At 43.5% G+C, this 24088-nt stretch overlaps 2 protein-coding genes across 9 annotated transcripts in view; one reads left to right on the top strand and one right to left on the bottom strand.

The window, feature by feature from the left end:
- The window catches only part of LOC138976627 (HEAT repeat-containing protein 6-like), a 42503-nt gene extending 35612 nt beyond the window's left edge, over window positions 1–6891 (top strand). Inside the window, exons 26-27 of the mRNA XM_070349495.1 lie at window positions 4968–5081; window positions 5517–6891. Coding sequence (XP_070205596.1) covers window positions 4968–5081; window positions 5517–5578 — 176 coding nt within the window. The 3' untranslated portion in view covers window positions 5579–6891. The remainder of the gene's footprint in view (window positions 1–4967; window positions 5082–5516) is intronic.
- A 6602-nt stretch (window positions 6892–13493) lies between these two features.
- LOC138976625 (nematocyst expressed protein 6-like) overlaps window positions 13494–24088 on the bottom strand; it is a 25240-nt gene continuing 14645 nt past the window's right edge. Inside the window, exons 9-14 of one of the 8 annotated variants that reach the window (XM_070349486.1) lie at window positions 23630–23734; window positions 23191–23304; window positions 19523–19633; window positions 17651–17761; window positions 15116–15226; window positions 13494–13694 (exon numbers count right to left, since the gene is read on the bottom strand). In XM_070349486.1, coding sequence (XP_070205587.1) covers window positions 13690–13694; window positions 15116–15226; window positions 17651–17761; window positions 19523–19633; window positions 23191–23304; window positions 23630–23734 — 557 coding nt within the window. In that variant the 3' untranslated portion in view covers window positions 13494–13689. The remainder of the gene's footprint in view (window positions 13695–15115; window positions 15227–17650; window positions 17762–19522; window positions 19634–23190; window positions 23305–23629; window positions 23735–24088) is intronic. The other 7 variants (XM_070349487.1, XM_070349488.1, XM_070349490.1 and 4 more) reach the window with 7 other exon arrangements.

Here is a 24088-nt window from a genome sequence, read left to right as displayed (position 1 = left end):
TTTTCGTGTTTCTATAACCCACCGAACTCTGACATGGATTACAGGATCTTTTTCGTGCGCACTTGGTCTTGTGCTTGCGTGTACACACTGTAAAGACGGCGATACATGTATACACAGACATATAAGACGTTGACGCTGTCAGCTCGTTCTCATTCTTTATTCCGTGTGCTCTCTCTCATAGCTCAGGCAAGACTGCCCTAAAACCGCAAGGGGAAAATCTCTTCCGTGTTCGCTCACTCACACATTCACGAACTCCACGTGATTACTTCTCGCTCTGCTATGTATAGGAATATTCTCGCTCATCAATGTCGACTGGTGTTCACAATGTTACATCTCCCTTGTCATAATATTAAACAATAATGATAAACAAATACAAAAAACGTCTACCTGTATTCCTAATTGTTTGAATGCAAGTTAATATAGTAATTGGCAGTCAATGCAATTCCTTGCTCATAATATAATTTTCTCTACTCAATAGGTCCTCTCTCATGCACGCACAGGCGCCAAGTGAAAGCTCAATTAATACTGTAATTACTGTCTTTCTTCTTGTAGATGAAATAAGTTCATGACAGACAGCCTATTTTTCTTGAATAAAGCTTTGTATGTAATTCAGTCGCTGTGGGGGTCTCACGGGTCTCCCGTACCTGGTGGTGTTTGGGTCCAATCCAGGTCCCTGGGCTGCGGCTTGTGTCTTGGGTTCCTCTTGTTGGACCACCTCAGGCATGAACGTCTTGTTCTGACTTGGCTGTTTTCGGATGAAACGCCGGTTGCGACGGTACATGCGGCCATCGTCAGTTCGCACATGGTACGATCGTGGCGTCTTGGCGGGTGCGGTGACTCGGGCCGGTCTCCAGTTGTCATCTGGGGTCAGCTGAACGAAGACTTCATCTCCAGTCTTTAGCGAGGGAAGCGGTCGGCTGGAACGATCGTAGTATTTCTTCTGGCCTGCCTGGCGCTGCTGACGTCGGGCCGTGACGACCTGCGGGTTAATTGTCTTGGGCTGCAGCTGGCTCGCGGTCGCTGGCAGGACGGACCGGAGCTGACGACCCATCAATAGCTGGGCCGGTGACGCAAGGCCGTCTACTGGTGTATTGCGGTACTCGAGGATGCATAGCAGAGCGGAACTCTTGCTGGCTTTGGCCTTGTCCATGATGTTTTTTACTGTCTGTACTGTCTTTTCGGCCAGGCCATTGGACTGGGCATATCTGGGACTAGAGGTAACGTGGTTAAAGTCCCAGGTAGCGGCAAACTGGGCGAAGTCATCGGACGCGAACTGAGGGCCGTTGTCGCTGACCAAGGTTTCTGGGATGCCGTGTCTGCTGAAGTGTGTTGACAGTTTTCTGATGACTGCAGCTGACGTGGTGTTGGCCATCTCGTCGATCTCAAAGTAGCGGCTGTAGAAATCTACCGTGACCAGATAGTCCTTGCCGTCCCAGGTTAAGAGGTCTGAAGCCAGCTTCTGCCAGGGTCGTGTGGGGATGTCGTGAGGTAGCATCGGCTCTTTGCAGTTGCTGTTTTGCCTCTCGTTGCAGACGGTGCAGTTGGCTACGGTGTGTTGTATGTCGGCCGCCATTCTCGGCCAGAAGAGTATTTGCCGCGCTCGTTGGAGGCATTTTTCTACCCCGAGGTGGCTAGAGTGTATCTTTGTCAGCATTTGGGGACGCAGTGCAGTAGGAACGAATATTCTTTCTCCTTTTAGGATCATGCCGTCGATGACGGACAGTTCGTCTCGAAAGCTCCATACGTCTAGGGCGTGCTTGTGGCATTGTTGACGCGTGTCTGGCCAGCCATTGTGGATGTAGGACTTCACGGTGACGAGACTCTGGTCTTCTGCCGTGGCTTTCTTGATCCGGGCCATCTTTTCGTCGCTGACCGGGAGGTTCTTCACGATGCAGTGTATCTGTGCGTCAAGGTCTTCCGTGACGTCATCGGGTTCTGCTGGCAGGAATTTCCTGGAGAGCGTGTCGGCGACTGGGATCTGTTTCCCTGGCACGTGGATGACCTTGATGCTGTACTTCTGCAATCTCAAGAGCATTCTTTGAAGACGGGGGGGCGCTGATGCAAGCGGTTTCTTCATGATCGTCTCTAGCGGTTTATGATCGGACTGTACGAGGATCTCTTGCCCGTATATGTACTGATGGAAACGCTCGCAACCGAAGACGATGGCGTATAGCTCCTTTTCTATTTGGGCGTAGTTGACTTCGGTCTTGTTGAGGGATTTGGAGGCATAGGCGATGGGCTTGTGGTCTTGAAAGATCGCCGCTCCCAGGCCGTACTTGCTGGCGTCGACTTGCAGGACAATCTTCTTGGTTGGGTCGTACAGCGCGAGTACTGGTTGGCTTGCCAAAATGGATTTTATCTTGTCCCAGGCTGCTTGTTGTTGGCAGTCCCATACGAAATCGCTGTCTTCTTTCAGCATGTCTCTGAGTGGCTTCGTAATATCGGCAAGGTGCGGTGCGAACTTGGCCAAGTAGGTCACCATGCCCAGCATGGTCTCCAGTTCTTTCTTGTCTACTGGCGGTTTCATGTTGACTATGGCCTTCACTTTTGCTGGATCTGGCTTGACACCTTCTGATGAGATGACGTGGCCGAAATATTCGATTTCTTGCATGCAGATAGTCAGTTTATCGGGATTGAGCTTCATGTGTTTTTCTGTAGCTCTGTCCAGTGCCGCCTTGAGGGTCTTGTCGTGTTCTTCTTTTGTTCGGCCGGCGATGAGAATGTCGTCGACCAGCCCCACGAGTCCCGGGATGTTTTCAAACGTCTCGTCGACCTTGCGCTGGAATTCGTCTTGGGAGCTGACCAACCCGAACGGAACGCGCAAAAAACGGTATCTGCCGAAGGGCGAGTTAAAGGTGGTAAGGTATGATGACTCGGCCGAGAGGGACATCTGCCAGTATCCTGCTTTCGCGTCCAATTTGCTGAAATATTTGGCGCCGGGAATTTTGGCGAGTGCGTCTTCAAGCGTCGGCATTGCGTAGTGTGGTCTCTTCACGGCCTGATTGAGGTCTTTTGGGTCCAGGCAAATGCGCAGTTTCCCGTTAGGCTTTTCGACGACAACGAGAGAGTTGACCCAGTCTGTAGGTTGGGTGACTTTGGCAATCACTCCAGCTGCTTCCATGGCGTCGATCTCTTCTTTCAGACGATCTCGTAGTGCGTGAGGTATGCGCCTGGGGGGATGTACCACGGGGGTGGCGTTTTCGTGCAGGTGGATAGTGACTTCTCCGCCCAGGTTGCCCAGGCCATCGTTGAAAAGGTGACTGTATTCTTTGAGGATAGATTCGTGGGCCATTTCGGGGTTGGTGACAGTCAATATCATCTTGATGATCTGTAGCTGGAGGGACGCCTGGAGCCCGAGGACAGGCTGAGAGTGGCCGGTTGTCTCAGCGACGTAGAACATGCCTTGGTATTTCCGATCCCTGTAGGAACATTTGATCTGCATGATTCCTTTGACGTCAATACGCTGACCCGTATACCCATAGAGGCTGGTCTTTCCTTGTTTGAGTGGGGGCTGCACCGACATGCGCTTGTAGATCTGGTAGGGGATGACGTTTGCTTGTGCCCCGGTGTCGACTTTGAAGCGTATAACGTCGCCGGTGTCCAGGGTTATGTTGGCGTACGCAGTGTCTGGGTGGTCTTTGCCGATGGCGATGACGTCAATATTCAGGAAAGAGTCGTCGTCCTCTTCGTCGTGTTCTTCTATGTCGTGGACCGTCTTTGTAGGTCTTCGTGAGCGACATACTTTGGCGAAGTGGTTGGGTTTGGTACAGTTACTGCAGCGTTTTCCGTAGGCTGGACATGCTCTTCGTCCGTGTCTCTGGCCGCAATTGTTGCAGTCGTACTCGTCGTTGTTCTGACTTCTTTCTTCTTGTTGTTTTGGTGATGGACGTCTGTTTCTTGAGCTGCTATCGAAACGTCGTTTCTTGATGACTTCTATTGTCCCTTCTGTCAGCATTGTCGCCAGCTGCTGTTTCGTTGCTTCGTGGGTGACGACAATTTCTATGGCTTTTTCCATGGTCAGCTGGTCTCCACTTTGAAGTAGCTTTTCTCGAACTTCTTGGGAGGTTATACCGCATACTATTCGGTCACGAACCATTTCGTCGGCGTCTTTGTAAGAGCAGTCTTTGACGAGTGTGCGGATGTCTGTGATGAACGTCTCGAAGGATTCGCCAATCTGTTGCTTTCTATTCAGGAAAAGATATCGGGCGAAGAGCGTGGTCTTTTTTGGAGTGGTGTGTTGTTCAAATTTCTTATATAATGCTTGTAGTTGCTTGCTTTCCTCGTCAGGTAAACTCCAGGTATTGTAGATTTCTCTTCCCCTTTCTCCTGTCCAAATGAGGAGGTAGGCGCACTTTTCGGGTTCCGCCGACTTGTGTAGGGGTCTGGACAGCAAACATAAGTTCTGCGTGCTGTTTGAATTTTCGCCATTCTTCCTGCAGGTTTCTGGAGTCCCAGTTTATGTTTGGATTCTGCATGGATGACGCCATTCTTGCTGCGTAGAGTTCGTAACCCACTTCTGACACCATGTAAAGACGGCGATACATGTATACACAGACATATAAGACGTTGACGCTGTCAGCTCGTTCTCATTCTTTATTCCGTGTGCTCTCTCTCATAGCTCAGGCAAGACTGCCCTAAAACCGCAAGGGGAAAATCTCTTCCGTGTTCGCTCACTCACACATTCACACAATCACGAACTCCACGTGATTACTCCTAGCTCTGCTATGTATAGGAATATTCTCGCTCATCAATGTCGACTGGTGTTCACAATGTTACAACGGGGGTGTTCGGACACCGAGGAGAGTCTGCACACAAAGTTGACTCTGAGAAATATATCTCTTGCCGAACGTGGGGACGAACTCACACTGACAACGGCCAACTGGATACAAATCCAGTGCGCTACCGACTGAGCTACATCCCCGCCCCGTTGCTGGTTTTCTACATCATAATACTGTTGGCTATTTCAGTATCGGCAGTGAAGAAAGTTGAGCAGCGAGCGGTGATGCTAGGCAGTGAGGATGAGACACAGGAACTGACAGCAGGCCTCAAACTGCTACATGAAGTCTGTCTTCTGGACACAGGTATAGGGTTTGTTGTGTGTGTGTGTGTTGGGGGGTGTTTGTGTGTGTGAGTGTGTGTGTGTTGGGGGGTGTTTGTGTGTGTGGTGTGTGTGTGTGTTGGGGGTGTTTGTGTGTGTTGGGGGTGTTTGTGTGTGAGTGTGTGTGTGTGTGTGTGTGTGTGTGTGTGTGTGTGTGTGTGTGTGAGTGTGTGTGTGAGTGTGAGTGTGAGTGTGAGTGTGACACTGAGTGTGGGTGGGTGTGAGAGACAATGACAATGAGAGATGAGCTGTCAGAGAGAGAGAGAGAGACAGACAGAGAGAGAGAGAGACAGAGACAGAGAGAGAGAGTATATATATTGATATCTTTATTTGTTACACGGATGGTAATACAGGAAGCAATTTTATTGTCAGTTTATGATCAAGAAGTCTTAATTCTGATGTGTGTTTTGTTTTCCAGAAGAACAAGAGACAGAAATGTCCCCTTCACATCCAACGGCCTTCAGACAAATCTATGACTAGCTTCTCCTGTCAGCGTGGTTTGGGGTTCAATGTCATCCAACGGCCTTCAGACAAATCTACGACTAGCTTCTCCTGTCGGCGTGGTTTGGGGTTCAATGTCATCCAACGGCCTTCAGACAAATCTACGACTAGCTTCTCCTGTCGGCGTGGTTTGGGGTTCAATGTCATCCAACGGCCTTCAGACAAATCTACGACTAGCTTCTCCTGTCGGCGTGGTTTGGGGTTCAATGTCAACCAGGGGCTGCATATTTGAGGAGAATGACCAGATCATCCAAATGAAGTTTCCCTGCAATTAAAGCTCCTTCATATTTGTTGAGTTGGCATTTGCAACAAAATGTGTACTTTGCTGCCCTGCAGTAGATTGGTTTTGTTTGAAACATGTTGCTGTGTAAGAGGCAATCTTTATTGGAATGTAAGAGAGAGATACATGAATACATGTAAAGGAAGTGTGTAAGTCGGCGAGTGTGTTCCATGCCTGTGTGGATGCATGTGAGTGTCTGTAAGTGTATGTGTATGATATGCAGTGCTCAGACCTGTTTACCCATATGATTTCACCGTATTTTGTACGCAAAGTTGCCAAGGATACGACCAATACGTTTGGAGAGAAAAAAATACGACGATCGTAAAAAAAAAATCAAGTTTGATCGTGATAATTAAATGGAAGAAGAAGAAATCGGAAGTAGGTTGCCAAACCTGTTCTCGCGATAGCCCAGTGCATAAAATCCAGCTTTGACGATTGGTCAATGTAATCACGTGAGACGTGATTTTATCTGCCGCCATTGTTGTCGTCGAGTCCAGCACTTTGACGAAAATGTCGAAGCGAAAAGCAGTAACGCCTAAAAGTTCCACTTCTGAAACACGGACAATGTTATTGCTGCCCTTGAAGCAATAGCTCATGAACGTTTCTTGTGAGTTGCAAAGTACTCTCAATATTTTGAAAATAAGCTGAATCTCGGTGAAAAGTACACCAAAGTCAAAGTGTGGGTCAACAGGTCTGAGTGCTGATTTTGACTAGGCTGGAATGTGAGCATGATTGTGTTTCTATTGAATTTGGCATAAGATCACCTTGCACATGAAACTCATTTCATTTGTACATGTACATGCAAGCAGCAAACAAGTGATGTGTTTTAGCATAAGCATTTGCTCATATGTCACAATAAACAAGTCGCGTAAGGCGAAAATACAACATTTAGTCAAGTAGCTGTCGAACTCACAGAATGAAACTGAACGCAATGCAACGCAGCAAGACCGTATACTCGTAGCATCGTCAGTCCACCGCGCACGGCAAAGGCAGTGAAATTGACAAGAAGAGCGGGGTAGTACTTGCGCTGAGAAGGATAGCACGCTTTTCTGTACCACTCTTCGTTTTAACTTTCTGAGCGTGTTTTTAATCCAAACATATCATATCTATATGTTTTTGGAATCAGGAACCGACAAGGAATAAGATGAAAGTGTTTTTAAATTGATTTGGAAAATTTAATTTTGATAATAATTTTTATATTTTTAATTTTCAGAGCTTGTTTTTAATCCGAATATAACATATTTATAATGTTTTTGGAATCAGCAAATGATGGAGAATAAGATAAACGTAAATTTGGATCGTTTTATAAATTTTTATTTTTTTTTACAATTTTCAGATTTTTAATGACCAAAGTCATTAATTAATTTTTAAGCCACCAAGCTGAAATGCAATACCGAAGTCCGAGCTTCGTCGAAGATTACTTGACCAAAATTTCAACCAATTTGGTTGAAAATGAGGGCGTGACAGTGCCGCCTCAACTTTCACGAAAAGCCGGATATGACGTCATCAAAGACATTTATCAAAAAAATGAAAAAAACGTTCGGGGATTTCATACCCAGGAACTCTCATGTCAAATTTCATAAAGATCGGTCCAGTAGTTTAGTCTGAATCGCTCTACACACACACACACACACACACACACACACACACATACACACACACATACACCACGACCCTCGTCTCGATTCCCCCCTCGATGTTAAAACATTTAGTCATAACTTGACCAAATGTAAAACCGCTGGCGCTGGACCCGAGTACTCTTCAGACTGGCTCGCTCCCCCAGTATGAAAGTTTTTGTCTTGTGCACGTGGATTTAAAAAAAAACAAAAAAAATTATTTATTTTACACAATTAAAAAAATTATTAGAGAAAAATAAAACATTAAAACGTTCATAATAATCAAAAGTAAACAAGAATTAAAAAAATAATAAAAAAATAGACCGCCCATGCCGGGAATCGAACTCGGATCACTTTGGCACAGTATGAAAGTTTTTGTCTTGTGCATGTGAATTAAAAAAAAATATTTATTTATTTTACACAATTAAAAAAATTATTAGAGTAAAATAAAACATTAAAACGTTCATAATAAACAATAGTAAACAAGAATTAAAAAAAAAAAAATAGACCGCCCATGCCGGGAATCGAACCCGGATCCCTTTGGCCACCAAGCCACCACCTTGAATCACTGACACAGTGTCCCTGTCGCTCTCTCTCGTGCTCTCTGTCTCTCTTTCAGTCTCACCGAGACCAAACCTGCACTGTAGTTTCTTTGCCGAGACCAAATTAATCCCCACCCGCTGGCTGGCTTGCTCGCATGCGATACGCATGCTTTTCATGACGCACGCGTTTGGCTGTTATATCAGCTCAATGGCTGGCTGTCGCTCCGATTGAATTCGTCCAACCGTCAAGAACTTTTGTGTTTTTTGGGGCATTTAGGTCCCAGGTAACATTATGAAGTTTTAATACGATCAATCGGACCTATTATCAAGTTAGTGTATCAACTTTTGAACGAACTGCGCCCAGTAGTTTCCCAGCAATAAGCTGTTAAGTCGAGACAGACAGACACACACACACACACACAGACACACAATTAAAGTCTGCTGGACCCTCCTACTGCGTACTCGGGGATAAAATGCTGTGATAATTACCTGTATGACTTGCGCACCTCACATGGAGGTGTTCTGGCTCCTTTCTAGCAAAATAAGTAAGAAATGTACAGACTGAAGAGTACTTTTCTTGCTTCATGTGCTAAAAGTGTTGTAATAAAGAACTCCTAAACCTCAATGCTAAAGCCTGTCATTAATTGGGCGAAGACCCCCCGCGGGTTAGGGCGAAGAATTTACCCGATGCTCCCCAGCATGTCGTAAGAGGTGACTAACGGATTCTGTTTCTCCTTTCACCCTTGTTAAGTGTTTCTTGTATAGAATATAGTCAATTTTTGTAAAGATTTTAGTCAAGCAGTATGTAAGAAATGTTAAGTCCTTTGTACTGGAAACTTGCATTCTCCCAGTAAGGTAATATACGTTGCAAGCCCCTGGAGCAAATTTTTGATTAGTGCTTTTGTGAACAAGAAACAATTGACAAGTGGCTCTATCCCATCTCCTCCCTTTCCCCGTCGCGATATAACCTTCGTGGTTGAAAACGACGTTAAACACCAAAGAAAGAAAGATAGAAAGTACAGACTACAGAGTCCTGCCCTTGCTTGATGTGCTAAATGTTACAATACAGTACTCCTAAACCTCAATGTCATTAATTGGGCGAAGTGGCCTTCTCAAAGTATGCTTTGTGAAGCTGGCTGCACACAGCTTTAGCACTGATTTTTGGCTCACGTAAGTGTAGCCTATGCGATGCTAACTTTTGTCTGTCTGTGCGTGCGTGCGTGCGTGTGTGTGTGTGTGATAGAAACTTTAACATTTCCGAGTCTATGAATAAAGCTCGCATAAGAAGATTACGTCTTGGTCAAAAGTGTTGTGTGATAGAAACTTTAACATTTGAAGACGTCACATTATGACGTAAGAGGGTTAGACCGGCGTCACGCAAAGGAATTACTGAAAGTCTCGGTCATTGTTATTGTGAGCGGGCCGAGACTAGTTGGCAGATCTAGTGTCTCGCTTTCTTGCACAGTTTCACCTATGCTTACTGTGTGTGTGTGTATGTGTGACGGAGTGATTGAGTTTGTGTTACTGTTTGTCGATTTCTTACGTGAGCCTTGAAGGCTTTGCCTCTTGTTCATTAAAAAGTCTTTGCTAAGTCGACATCGAGCTCAATCAAGGACCGCTACCTTACCTAAACAAGAAGAGCAAACGCTCGATCGAGTCACTTTCGCAGTTCTGAATATTATATGAGGCATCAGATGGACAGGAAGAAATTGCTATTCACAACACAATGCATACCTGAAGAATTCAAGACATACCTGTGACCTTGAAAAAGGTCAAAGGTCACCAAAGCAGACGTCAAAGTGTAGAGGTCACTGGGAGTCACGTTCACATAAAATTTGAGCCCGGTCACTTTTATAGTTTCCGAGAAAAGCCCAACGTTAAGTTGTGTGTTGCCGAACAGAAAAGGCTAGTTATCTCCCTTGTTTTTCTGATAACGTTCGTAAAAGGCTACAGATGTAAATACTTTGATGTAAAGAATAATCCTACAAAGTTTCAATCACATCCGATGAACTTTGTCAAAGATATAAAATGTCTAATTTTTCCTTTGACGCTGACCTGTGACCTTGAAAAAGGTCAAAGGTCAACGAAACCATCGTTAAAGTGTAGAGGTCATTGGAGGTCACGACTAAACAAAATATGAGCCCGATCGCTTTGATAGTTTCCGAGAAAAGTCCAACGTTAAGGTGGTGTCTACGGACGGCCGGCCGGACGGCCGGCCGGACAGACTAACACTGACCGATTACATAGAGTCACTTTTTCTCAAGTGACTCAAAAATCGGCTTCATTGGTTGAGTTATGAATCAGACTGGCAAATAATATAACTGGTCTTATTTCAACAACAAGTCCTGTGATACTAACATGATATTGTTTGTACAAACTTTTTGTTGATGTTGAAGATTTTTGTCTTAACTGCAAGTAGTGTGCAAATCGTAACAGAAGTTATGTCGAGGTTACACGCCGAGTCTCATTGGATTTTAAAAATATGGTTGAAGTTTGCGGATCATGAAAAATGCGAGCTTCAGCAAGCTTTTTCATGAGCGCGAAGTGTCAGACCATTATTGTTAATATCCACTGAGACGAGATTTGTAACCTATTTAATTTTGGTTTTCAAAGAAGAAAGGTGTTTTTGTGCCACAGTTTGATCAGATCCTGGTCACTCTGTCAGTCGACCTGCAGGTGAATGATTATAATGCACGGCTGTATAGTTTTGTGAAAATCATTTGATTTTGTTAACACTTCATGGCAGTTTCTTTGGGTTGGAATAAAATCAAGTACAGAGTTCTGTTGTTATTCTGCTGTGGCGGTAAACCTGACCCTGACACAGGCTGTGTTTAACGTTATGCACTTGCTTTGTCGCGTCAGCGGGCCAATTTTGCAACAAATCGCATGTTATGAGAACGGTGTTTTGTGTGTATAGTGAGTGGGGTGTTGTTTTTACTGGTGGTGGTGGCTGCGGTAATTATGGCTGGTTTAAGAGTTGTTGTGGTGGTGAAATATGAGTGTGTACTTGTGTGTGAGTGTGTGTGTGTAAATTTTATCTGCCATGTTTGCTGGCTAACTTCTCAATGAACACATAGTTTTAATGGGAGTTATGGAATGAAATAATTGGTTGGATGAGTTGCTGCTGTTGTTGTCATGATGGTAATGGTGTGTGTGTGTTTATGTGTGCGTGTGTGAGACTGGAAAGCAGGCGGGCACACGCACAACTACCACATACACACACGCACAACTACCACATACACACACGCACAACTACCACATACACACACGCACAACTACCACATACACACACGCACAACTACCACATACACACACGCACAACTACCACATACACACACGCAGACAGACGGATAAGTGCACTAACCCTGATCATACATGCGCGCGCATGCGGGCACACATGTGTACACACCGTCAACACACACAAATGCATGCACATACACAAACGTACACATACATACGTGCTAGCCCTTTTCTTTCTGTCTTCATCTATACCCACACACACGCGCACACACACGCGCACACACACATGTGCACACGCACACGTTGGCACACACGCGCACTCTCCCTCTCTTTCACACACACACACACACACACACACAGAAATTGTGGAATACATCAGTTCTTAAATGAGTAAAGATGTTTAATTCATGAACTCTTTTATCATCTATGTAGCCAAGAGTTACTAAAAGCGTCCTTGTGAGAGTTTAAAATAATGAAATCTGTTCGCATATTTGCGCTATCGTTAAACTGACATGGTCTTATTCGACCACTTCTGTCATCGGCGTCTCGATATATGCACCACATTCATCAAATATAGAAGAAAATAAAAGCTAAAGGATGGTTTCAATAATTCATTAAGAAGCTTGCTGAAAATAACCTATAACTATTCCTCGAGCTTTGAAAACAACAAAACGAATAGTCTTCTTTTTGTGGAAGTTAATAATTTCATTTATTTTCTCTTTGTTTTTGCATTTGATCAGCTCTTTGGTATCATGTCTTGCTTCAAATAATGTTCTCGTCAAACAGAAACAGATAAATCTAAAGTATATTTGAATTAGTCTGATTTGCACACTAATTTGTATCATGTTATTATGACGTAAATGGGGAATTTTAGAGTGATTCGTGAAGGCCTCTTCACTGATTCATATTAGGTGCCCAGGCTCCTAATATGGACCAGTTGTGAGTTCTTCTTTATTTAATTTTTGCTGAATCAGAATGTCTATAGTTGGGCCTACTTCGCTCTAATTAGGCCTGGTGGTTAATAAAGAGAGACGAACTACCAAACACAAAAGAAAACTTATTTGCAAGTAAACAAGCTGGTTATCAGTATGAAAAAAAAGTGGTCCATATAAGGCAACCTTCCCCTATGCGTTATGCGACGAATGTAGTATTATGTGTATGCCCACTTAGGGACGCCCAGTACGGTAAGATGTGATCGAATTAGACCCGATCAGTCTACCTTAAGAGGGTACTCAGCTTAAAAGTACCACCAGTATCACAAAATAGAACTTCGTAACTTACTTAAAGAAAGACGTATCGTATATAAAAACTGTAATAACATCAAACAATATACGGGCCTATTGGATGTTCCAATACCTTTAGAAATCTTCAACCGTAAAATGACTCCTACAGCAAAACAGATGTTTGGTAGTGACTATAATTATATCCACGGGTCCGTGCCTCTAGTCCCCCATGCTATATCCACGTCAGTGACGTCATTTCCGCGGAATCTCGGAATCGTTCGGAATCACTCGGCAGTCGAAGCCTCGCGTTGGCACTCGGGACTCTTGGCGCCATATTGTTGAGATGGAGGAGGAGGAAGAATCAATTTGTGTTGCAATTTGTTTTCATAAAATAACAGACCCTGTGTTGGGTCTTGTAACAATAAAGAGAAGTAACTGAATTCCCAAACTCATTGCTGAACGACCGCTTGATCTTCTTAGATTTTAAGAGAGCAAAAAATGGTGAATTCAAAATCATGGGAGTACTGTGGACAGTTGTGACTTGCGGAGTTCAGCCCCTCAGCACCAATCTAGCGAATAGGGAAGACCAATACATCATTCTTCATCTTCCGGTTGGTAGCTTTAGTCCACACGTTGACAACATTCACTTAAACATTTGAACAATCGACACATGCTTCACACTGCATCAAAAATCACCGCAAACTAGGAAAGTGCAAATCCCGAATAAACATGCAAGTTCAGGTGAGGTTCGTATTAAGAGTGGGGGGGGGCTGCAATGTTGCAATGTCACCACAGAGAACGCTGTATACTGCTCATAAAGTCTAAACATGGAATTATGACATTGATATTTTACAGCTGACGTCCTAGTCATGTCTGTTAAGTGCCGAACCGAAAGCAGGAAAATATTGGGCAAGAGTAGCGTCCCTTGTCAGTGACGTGGATTTAGCATGGGGGACTCGAGGCACGGACCCGTGGATGTAGCCACAGCCAGATTCATAATACTGGCAGAATGGCTGCTAAGCATGTTCGAGTTTGCCGTTAACATTTCGTCAGTGCTGGTGCCTTAATTAAAAAATGTCTCAAAATCACTTATTGTCTAGAACATTTGCTGATAAGTCAAAATGTTGGATTCCGATGGTTCTAGGGTCTGGCCGGATCAGTATCTGTAGTCATGACGCTTCCTGATGGTTTATTCTGTAACAAAAAGAAACATGCTGCACTATAGTAACACACGCACAGCTTGCTTAACTTATTTTGTAGAACAGTATGTTTCCTGATCTGATGCCAGTGATTTGTTTTATTCACTCTTAAACAAGATATTCTTGTTTACCACTTCAAGAACGTTAGCACTCTGTTTGTTCATGGATAATTTTACGTTCAAGAAGTCTACAACTAATGTTTTGCAATACTGAAATACTTTACTATGAGCCACGGATTCAGTTTCGTTTCGTTGCTAATCTTCCAGTGGAAATATTTGGGCAGATTTTCTCAGCTTCCCAGGCCTTTACATGCAGTGAGGCAATAGGGGACTCACACTATCGGCGAAGGCCGCACAGTCGAGCGGCAAATCTTGCATGACCTTGCGATATACAGGGCCGGACCCAGGGGGGGGGGGGGGGGGGGGTCCAGGGGTTCCGGAACCCCACCCCTGGAAAAAGCATGTACCTTGCTTTCGGAGTGTTTTTTTTTTTTTACTAGTTTTAGCACCAAAACAATGCTGCTCTTAACCCTCAAAACAAGGCCCAGAATGCACCAGATTGCACAGATTTTAACTTGACCGTTTTTCAAAAATTTTCCGGGGGAGCATGCCCCAGGACCCCCCCCCCCCTTACAACTCATTTGGTCCGGCCCTGATATATGCCTCAAAGTACGTGCATGTTCATCGGTCAGTGAGGCGAGACTGAATAGGTTAATTAGATGGCCCCATTACGCAACTCCACACGAACATCATGAACCCCCCAAAAAACAAAATGCTCACTGCTCATATTGGGCGGGTCAATAACGAAATAAATGAATCCAAAAGAGATCAATCTGCACAGAAAGTGCCTAGCCTGTTTATTTGTTGGTATCACGGTGTCAAGGTGACGGTGCGGCCTTACTGTATACATACATGTACAATCCTGAACACATTTTTTTTATTTTTTTTTATTTTTTATTATTCTCTTTATTTATATAGCGCCTTATCCGAAGTTCAAAGCGCTTTATGCCGTGTGAGATGGAATTTTTTACACAATATATCACGCATTCACATCGACCAGCAAACCTCAAGCCTGTTAGGCGAATGTTCACCTTTCGCGGCCTTTATTCCAAGTCACACGGGTATTTGATGGACATTTTTATCTATGCCTATACAATTTTGCCAGGAAAGACCCTTTTGTCAATCGTGGGATCTTTAACGTGCACACCCCAATATAGTGTACACGAAGGGACCTCGGTTTTTCGTCTCATCCGAAAGACTAGCACTTGAACCCACCATCTAGGTTAGGAAAGGGGGGAGAAAATAGCGGCCCGACCCAGGGTCGAACACGCAACCTCTCGATTCCGAGCGCAAGTGCGTTACCACTCGGCCACCCAGTCCCTATCTAATATGGATAACAATCATTTACATGGGATACCTCGAGAACAGCGCCGGCATGTTTTCCTGCATTTGTCAGCCAAATAGGTGGTTGCACATACGGTGTTTGACCAGGCAGCACACCAACTGAAGTCATCACTACAGGTCACTGCTGAAATAGACATGCACATTGCAAGTTAGAAGCCCTTTACTCTTCACCAAACTTAATCAAAATTACCCATAATGACAACACAAAACTCGAAATGAATCTCCGCAGCTTAGACCCGACATGCAGAGTACACATCATTAAAGGGATCGTGCCTGAAAATTCAGTTATGGTGATAACGTTTGAGGTAGGCTTTCATTTGACGTCACAAAGAAGGGAAGGGAGGACGGGGGTTGTGTGTGTGTGTGTGTGGGGGGAGGGGTTGGGGCGGGGGGGGGGGGGGGGGGGGGGGTTGGGGGGGGGGTCAAAGGATGCTGACTGGTAGACAAACAAGACGATAAGAGGCATCAAACAAGTCATTAAACTGAGCCGAAATGTGACAACATTAAATATAAGGCATATGTATGTATTGCGTATACACAAAACAAATCAGTGATAATTAGGCATTATAGATATGGACTTGGACGTGTTTTCTTTCGCTAAGATGACCGTCTGCGATAAAAATCGTTGCAGTTCCAAATGTGGGGAATCTGGACCATGTGTACGGTGACGTCATGGCTACAAGTACGGGTATAAACTTGGTTACACGTACGTAGTGGTTCTAGACCTCTGTAATAAGAAGTTCCGATCTGGCGGCCATTGTATCGCGAATGTCCGCGAGAGTACGGAAGTTGTGAATTCTGGGTAAAAATTCCGATGACGTCACAGGCAGTATTCGTGGCAGAAGCAACTTTAGCTGCTGAACCTTACAGTTTTGAGCCCTGTCAGCCCTGCCTTTACATTTTCGGTGATCAATTGTAATATTGAACAATGCTCACGAGGCACTTATTTGGCATTTTTCACTGCGGAATTCGTTCGCCAACCACTGAAGCAACACGAATCACTGGGCCTGAGGCCAGGAACAACATTAGTAAACAAAATGCAGTACATTAAACCCCCCTTTTAAGACCTCCAAAAATCTGAGAAGTTCGAGGTCTTAAAAAGGAGGGAGTCTTAAAATGGGGTTATTCTTCTTCTTCTGCGTTCGATGAATATTATCGTGGAAGCGTTAGACAGCCGATTTTCTCCCCACGCCAAGTTGGCTGCTGTCTTCCGTCTTCGGTGGTTGAGGTTCTTACTCAGGGTTGCCTCCTCCCCAAGAGTAGCTGCCTTGCTGGGCTGTCGAGTCCACTCTACCCGGGTTTGTTGTCGAAGTTTTCCTTCTCGTAGCCTTTGCCTTTCCCAAGGCGCACACAAGGCAGTGCGGGTTTTGAAATCGGAGTTGTCCTCAGTCTCCTAGATGAGCGACCATCCAAGGTTGACGAGCCCCATCTGCCCAAAGCAGCTGGTTTTAAGGCGCCAGTGACCCGCCTGCATCCCTTCTCCTGTTAGTCGAAGACAGGGCCCGCCACGTGAAGGCCAGGAGCTGGATTTGACTGTCAGAGGTGTGCGCTGATCTCTACTTCCACCCCGGCATAACAGTCCTTTTGGGCCCCAAATGGGGGTTATGTTTACAGAGGTTATGAACAGAAAGTCTACAACAGCAAGTCTTAAAAGGAGAGAGGTCTTAAATTGGGCCGGGGAGGGGTGGGGGTGTCTTAAAAATAAAAGGGGGGGGGGGGGGGGTTTAATTGTGCATTACACATTAACAATGAAAAAAACAGCTAACAACAAAAATTAATGTGTTTTAATTGTGGCAAAACAAAAGTCTGCAGGGTTAGCATCGAATTACTTCAACAGAATCTCGTTACACAGGTCTACGAACCGCATCTCTCGCTACGTCACTGAGTCGCTCATCAGTCATGTTGCCGAAATACAAGTCTTTCTGAGTCTAAGCCTGATCTAGATTGACATATTTTATCAGATATTATTAAAATGCAAAAGGGATTGACATAGTGCCAAGGCATGTTTTATAACTGAAAACATTTACAGCTAGGGGGTTGAGAGTAATCCAATTAAAAGAGGCCTGTGGGCAGATCCCGGAGTTTACAAAACCAGAACAATGCACAGACACAAAAGTTTTCAAAATGTCCCTCATAAAACTTTTTTGACATCATGTTTAATACTGTACCTTAACTCAACAGTAAAAATAATAAACATATACGACTTGTAAGTGTATTTATTAACTATGCCATAAATATACTGTAATCGCATGCAAAGCCAGTTTCAATTGTTGCACAAGAACATTGTTTTCTTAAAATCGATAGGGGCCGAAGCTGTGTTTTTAAAAGAAGGAGTACGGGCACATGGTTTGTTTGGGTTACATGCGTTGCAAAGTATTTAAAACGCAGTATTACTGTATATGAATCCAAAAGAGATCAATCTGCACAGAAAGTGCCTAGCCTGTTTATTTGTTGGTATCACGGTGTCAAGGTGACGGTGCGGCCTTACTGTATACATGTACAATCCTGAACACATCTAATATGGATAACAATCATTTACATGGGATACCTTGAGAACAGCGCCGGCATGTTTTCCTGCATTTGTCAGCCAGATAGGTGTTCGCACATACGATGTTTGACCAGGCAGCACACACACTGAAGTCATCGCTACAGGTCACTGCTGAAATAGACATGCACATTGCAAGTTAGAAGCCCTTTACTCTTCACCAAACTTAATCAAAATTACCCATGACAACACAAAACTCGAAATGAATCTCCGCAGCTTAGACCCGACATGCAGAGTACACATCATTAAAGGGATCGTGCCTGAAAATTCAGTTATGGTGATAACGTTTGAGGTAGGCTTTCATTTGACGTCACAAAGAAGGGAAGGGAGGACGGGGGTTGTGTGTGTGTGTGTGTGTGTCTATGTGTGTGTGTGTGTGGTGGGGGGGGGGGGGTTGGGGCGGGGGGGGGGGGGGTTGGGGGGGGGGGTTAAAAGGATGCTGACTGGTAGACAAACAAGACGCTAAGAGGCATCAAACAAGTCATTAAACTGAGCCGAAATATGACATTAAATATAAGGCACATGTACCGGTATACATGTATTGCGTATACACAAAACAAATCAGTGATAATTAAGCATTATAGATATGGACTTGGACGTGTTTTCTTTCGCTAAGATGACCGTCTGCGTTAAAATCGTTGCAGTTCCAAATGTGGGGAATATGGACCAAGTTTCTAGCATGTGTACGGTGACGCCATGGCTACAAGTACGGGTATAAACTTGGTTACACGTACGTAGTGGTTCTAAACCTCTGTAATAAGAAGTCAGAGACGGTCACTAATCATTGCTTTCAATCCAAATAGACGAACTCCAGAAAAAATCCTGTGGGATTTATGTATGGGTCATGAAAGACACGTACATGTCGTTGAATACACACGCAATTTAAAACCATTTGAGACAGAAGTTATGCTGCTATGTGACATGCCAGAAAGAGTTTTAAAAATATTAATGTAGGCTACCCTGTCCGACTGAACAGAAACAAACTTGAAAATTGGCAGGCATTCAAAAAAGTTTAAGCTTCAAATTAGACTCAAATCTAATACATATTCAACCACGGCTGCAAGCAGCGCACTTATTTAAACGGAAACAAAATCTTGAAAAATGCTCTTTCAAGAGCCATGCTCAGTCAAGCGTGATAGGCGAAGGGTGACATTTACGCTCAGCGCTGTGAAAGAGGCTCAAATCATCCTTTTCTGATAAAATATTTTCATAAAATTTGAGTATGTATAGCGCATCTTTAATTGATGAATCTTGTTCTTGATGTTCTTGAAGATTACAAAAATCTATTTTTTGTGTTGAGTCAGCAAACATTTTTAAACTCTTTCTGACATATAAAATAGCAGCAGACCAAATGTCTTAAATGACCTTACACATCCGTAAAAGACGGTTTTTGAAGCCGTTTTAGCAAAGCAATGAGACCAAAAACAACACGTTGCAGTAACCCCTCAACGCATTGCCTTCAAACTTTCGGTGATTTATGCTGACACATGTCATATAAACCCCGATTTGTGAATTTGATTTGTTTGGGGGGGGGGGGGGGTGTCTGTGTTGTAGGTTCCACTGTGCAAATCAATCCGTTTGTTGAATATTGTTGGGAATGTATGGCCTTTCTAGCCTTATTACTGGTTTTACAATAAACTGTCTCATAACAAAGATCTGCCCATAAACGCATCTGCCTAGTTTTTTTTTTATGACGGGTAGTATTTAACAAAATATTTGATTAAAGTTCTTGTGCGTCTTAAAATTCCTGTTTTACACTGTGCAATTTTATATGGCTATTTATGTACAGAAATTGTATCTTCGTGCACAATCGAGAAGAACAATTCTGGCTTATCTGAAAGAAATGTATTGTGAATTTAGATAAAGACAACTGACTTTGGCAACGAGATCCAGTGAACCCTGTACGACAGGCACACGTGTAGTTTCCACTGCCATCGCGACAGGTACCACCGTTCAGGCAAGGGTTACTGGCACACTCGTTGACACCTGTAACAGTATCACAGGCGAGGCAAAGCATGTCAGTGTCTAAAGTCATGTTTGTAACGTACTCGTGAGTCGCCATCAACTTCTGTCGGGTTACACAACACTATACTGCATAAAACCAAATATGAAGTGGCCAAAATTTGAAATGTCATAATACACAAAATAAATGAACAAAGTAATGTACAACATGTACTCGTCAAGATGTTGAAAGTGGTTTTAACAATCCTGAACATAAAAGTGTTTTATCTACATTCTCAAAGTAAACCACACTCACCACTAATGGTTGTGAGTGTAAGTATATCTTGTCAGTTTTGGAGATGTAAGCGAGATCATTTTCCTTATTCAAGTAACAAACAACTTGACAGTTATTACTGACAACAACAAAAAGTATTCACAGACAAGGACCTACTGCCCAGGTGTCTGACCAACACTGGTAGACTCAAAAAGCGCAAAAAACAAGTCTGGCGGCGGAACGAAGTTCAGGGGTGGATGTAGCAGCGAGTGCTGGGAGGGGGCGGCGTGAGAACATACTGAGAGACGGAACAAGCGTCGGGACAAGCAAGAGGAGAGAGGATGAATGAAGATGAAAACAATACACACAAACATTTTTTTTTTTTTTTTTTTTTTTTACCTCAGTTGCATGCAAGGTTGCTTTAACCCATCTTTTTTGCCTCTTTCGTCTTTTTTTTTTTTTTTTTCTTTTTTTTTTCTTTTTGGGCGGTGAGCATATCCTTCTTCATTGGTCTTTTTTTTTTTTTTTTTTTTTTTTTTCTTCAATGAAATTTTAATTTTGTTTTCTTTTGCATTAACACACAAAAATTTAACTAAACTTTAAAAAAAAATACCTAAATTTTTTTTTTTAAAAGGACCTACTTCCTGAACTGAGAGGTAGTTCCGTGACAGCCTCGAGCACAGGTACACACACACACACACACACACACACACACACACACACACACATACACACACGCATACACTCGCTCGCTCGCACGCACGCACGCACGCATGCACACACACACACACACACACACACACACACACATACACACACACACACACACACACATGCGCACACAAAGACATACCTTAGGAAAACGTCTGTTTTGGTTTGTAATATATATGTTTCAAAAGATGGGTCCCAGAAAAGGTTGGTTATTCCCCCGATAACATGGTATATATAGCTGCCTAAATGGCGGTAAAAGTATGGTCAATTTTGTAAACAAAAACACTACTTACTAGCTCTATCCCAAACATTATTCTCTATGAGTACGTAACTGACCTGGTGTGTGTGTGTGTGTGTGTGTGTGTGTGTGTGTGTGTGTGTGTGTGTGTGTGTGTGTGTGTGTGTGTGTGTGTCTATGTGTGTGTGTGTGTGTGTGTGCGCGCGCGATTGTGCATGTGTGCTTGTTGTGAGCATTTGTCTGTCGTATGTGTTTGTGTGCGTGTTTTGACTGTGCTATGTGCTGCCCTGGGAAAAAATGTGATTCTCTTGTATTTTATGCAAGTATGCATTATGTGCCCTTTGATGAGTATTTTCTTTTTCATTTGAGACAAATTGTATTAGTTGTATATATCGTGTTGGGTTATTGATTTAACTTGTAAATTGAACTTGTAAAGGGCTTCGAGCTGTGGAGAAGCGCTATATAAATGTCCATTATTATTTTATTATTACTCATGCACTGCAGGGCTTCAATAAGGCTTTGGGAGGGCGTCAATCCACGATGACAACCGAGAAGTTTCAGAAGGCAGCCTGTCATTGTTATTGTAATTCGATCTGACGACGATCTCTGTCATGCTTTCATGCGGTTGCAAACAGACCCAATTGGTTCTGTTCTGTTCACATAGTATTTTCAATTCAATGATCTGCACGGGTAAAGTCTCAAGAAATGTGATTCCGTACTCCTATCTTATTACTCTGCCTTTGTTTTGTTTTTTCTGTCACATTCCTTCAGGGGCGGACGAGGGGGGGGGGGGTTCTGGGGTTTCCGGACCCCCCCCCCAGCCAAAAAAATAAAAATATTGAGTGAGGTATGCATTTCTTTATTTTACATTGAGTTTCAATTTTTGGGGTATTAATCAGTGACAAAATCTGCTGCCTGAAACTGGTAATGATCATCCTCAGAATGCACCAGATTGCACCATTTTGCAACTTTTTTTTCAACATTTTCCGGGGGAGCATGCCCCCGGACCCTCCTAGCAAGCTAGGTGCTTCGCCCCGTCGGCTCGGCGCTTCGCACCCATATCTTCACAATATACTTTTGGAACCCCCCCCCCCCCCCCCATAAAATGAACTGATCCGCCCCTGTTCCTTTATCCTTTTTTGGGTGACTGGTCTCTAGACAGAAAACTCACAATAATTTGCTTTCCATCCCAAAAGCGATGCTTGGCATTGACTGATGTAGCCCGGAAGAATTCATGCTTTAACTTACGTCAAGCAATCGTCGTCCTCATGTTGCATAACTCATGGTCTCGGTCTTTTGTGGTCCTTGATCTATAGTTCTTAAGCCCGTCCTTAAATTGAGCCCGAAGTGAACTTCGCGAAGACTTCGCGGAGTCATTTTTACCGAATACTTACTGCTAAAGCTTCGTGCAGCCAGCTTCGCGAAATATATTTCGCCTAGTCGAGTTCGCCCAGTTGAGGATATAAGCTTTACTTGTAAAATGACCCTCAAAGCTAACTGACATTAGTTAAGGTTGTATCAATGCGTCTCGCCAGCAGGTGATCATTGGCGTTTGTAACTATAGTGTTCATCGAGAAATTATGACCGGTAAGTTTTAATGAGTTGGTCCATTCTGATCAATCACAGAATCTGTTTAATTGAAACGCCATCTTGATTGAATTACAATTTTGTATGGTATGTTGTATTATGAGTTATTTCTAATATGCTGACTGTTAGCCAATCAGAGTCACTCACCTGACGAGATGAATATTCACAGGTCAAACGCGATCACACGACAATCTCACAAGATAAAGAGAGAATACTACATGGCTTGCTGTGTCGTACCAGATTTACACGAGTTTTTTTTTAAAATGCATTGAACTGCGCAATCTCTGTAATTCGTTTTCTTAACAGTATTGATGACTAAATACAAAAGCAGACGTTTTATGGCGCGTTTACCAAACAGACAAAAGGGGACTCGTTTCGCACATGAATTTGATGACAGGATTTGCGGTCGCTGAAGGTTTGGCCAGCAGAAAACAGGAACTCGCAGAGTTTGTGTCAAAAAGTGGTGTTTTTTAATGAAAACGTCGGAGTAATGGGGTATAAAGCTTACACACCTCGTCCTAAATAGGCTCGGTAATACAGGAAAATCGACCCTAGGGAAAACATGCACGATTTTTAGAACTCGGAGTGTGTAACCTATTTATATAACATTCTTTTAAAGAGCTAAATAAAAATAGGGACATTTACATTCTCACAGTAAACCACCGTTAATACTTGGAGCTGTGAGTGTAAACATATCTTGCTACTTTTGAAGATCTAAGGGATATTATCTGTTTAAGTGGAAACTGATGACTGACAAGAAAGTAGACTATACAAAGACCAGGGCCTACTTACTGAACTGACAGGTAGTTCCGTTAAATCCTGGAGGACAGGTACAGGTGTACCTCCCGTCCAGGTTGTTACAGGTTCCTCCGTTCCGACATGGGTTACTGGCACACTCGTTCACATCTGTAACATGCATTTTTAAATCATATTGGAAAACGGACCCAAAAGTGTACACACACACACACACACACACACACACACACACACACACACACACACACACACACACACACACACACACACACACACACACACGCACACGAACCCAGACACACACTTGCGCGCTTGCACGCATCAGGACATACTAATTTAGAATGATAAAAACTTAAAATTCCTCAACATTAGTTCATAATTCAATATTACATTGAAATCAATGGGCTTACCTTATTTATTTTTACTTACCTGCATGTGATGAGTTCTAATAAAACCCTGAAACCTTGACACTTACCAGGACGGGTACATTCCTGTGTGGGGTCTCCGGGACACATACAGCGACAAGACTTGTCCACAAAACCTTCGCCTGGACATGTCACGCTCTGGTTGCTACAGCCAGCTGAACACACAGACATACTGATAATATGTCAAGCTATGCTATGCTGTGCTATATGCTATGCAATGCAACGCTATGCATGCTGTTCTGTGCTATACTATACTCATTGCAGTCACTGGCTGTTACTTAAAAATAAAACAACAACAACAAAAGAGCATAGTCAGATTTGACTACTTTTTTTTTTTTTTTTTTACACATGCCAACCAGAAGGACGTGTATGATACAGACTAATTACACTGCATTTTATATGACTCGCTAACTGCTCAGGTGAGTCAAAAATGCAACTGCTTTTGAGCAATACTTCTTCTTCTTTGTTCATGGGCTTAAACTCCCACGTTCACACATGTTTTTAGCACG

This window comes from Littorina saxatilis, linkage group LG9 (assembly GCF_037325665.1).
Source record: "Littorina saxatilis isolate snail1 linkage group LG9, US_GU_Lsax_2.0, whole genome shotgun sequence".
NCBI lineage: Eukaryota > Metazoa > Mollusca > Gastropoda > Littorinimorpha > Littorinidae > Littorina > Littorina saxatilis.
The sequence above is the reverse complement of the archived record's forward strand: the minus strand, read 5'-3'. Positions and strand labels throughout refer to the sequence as shown.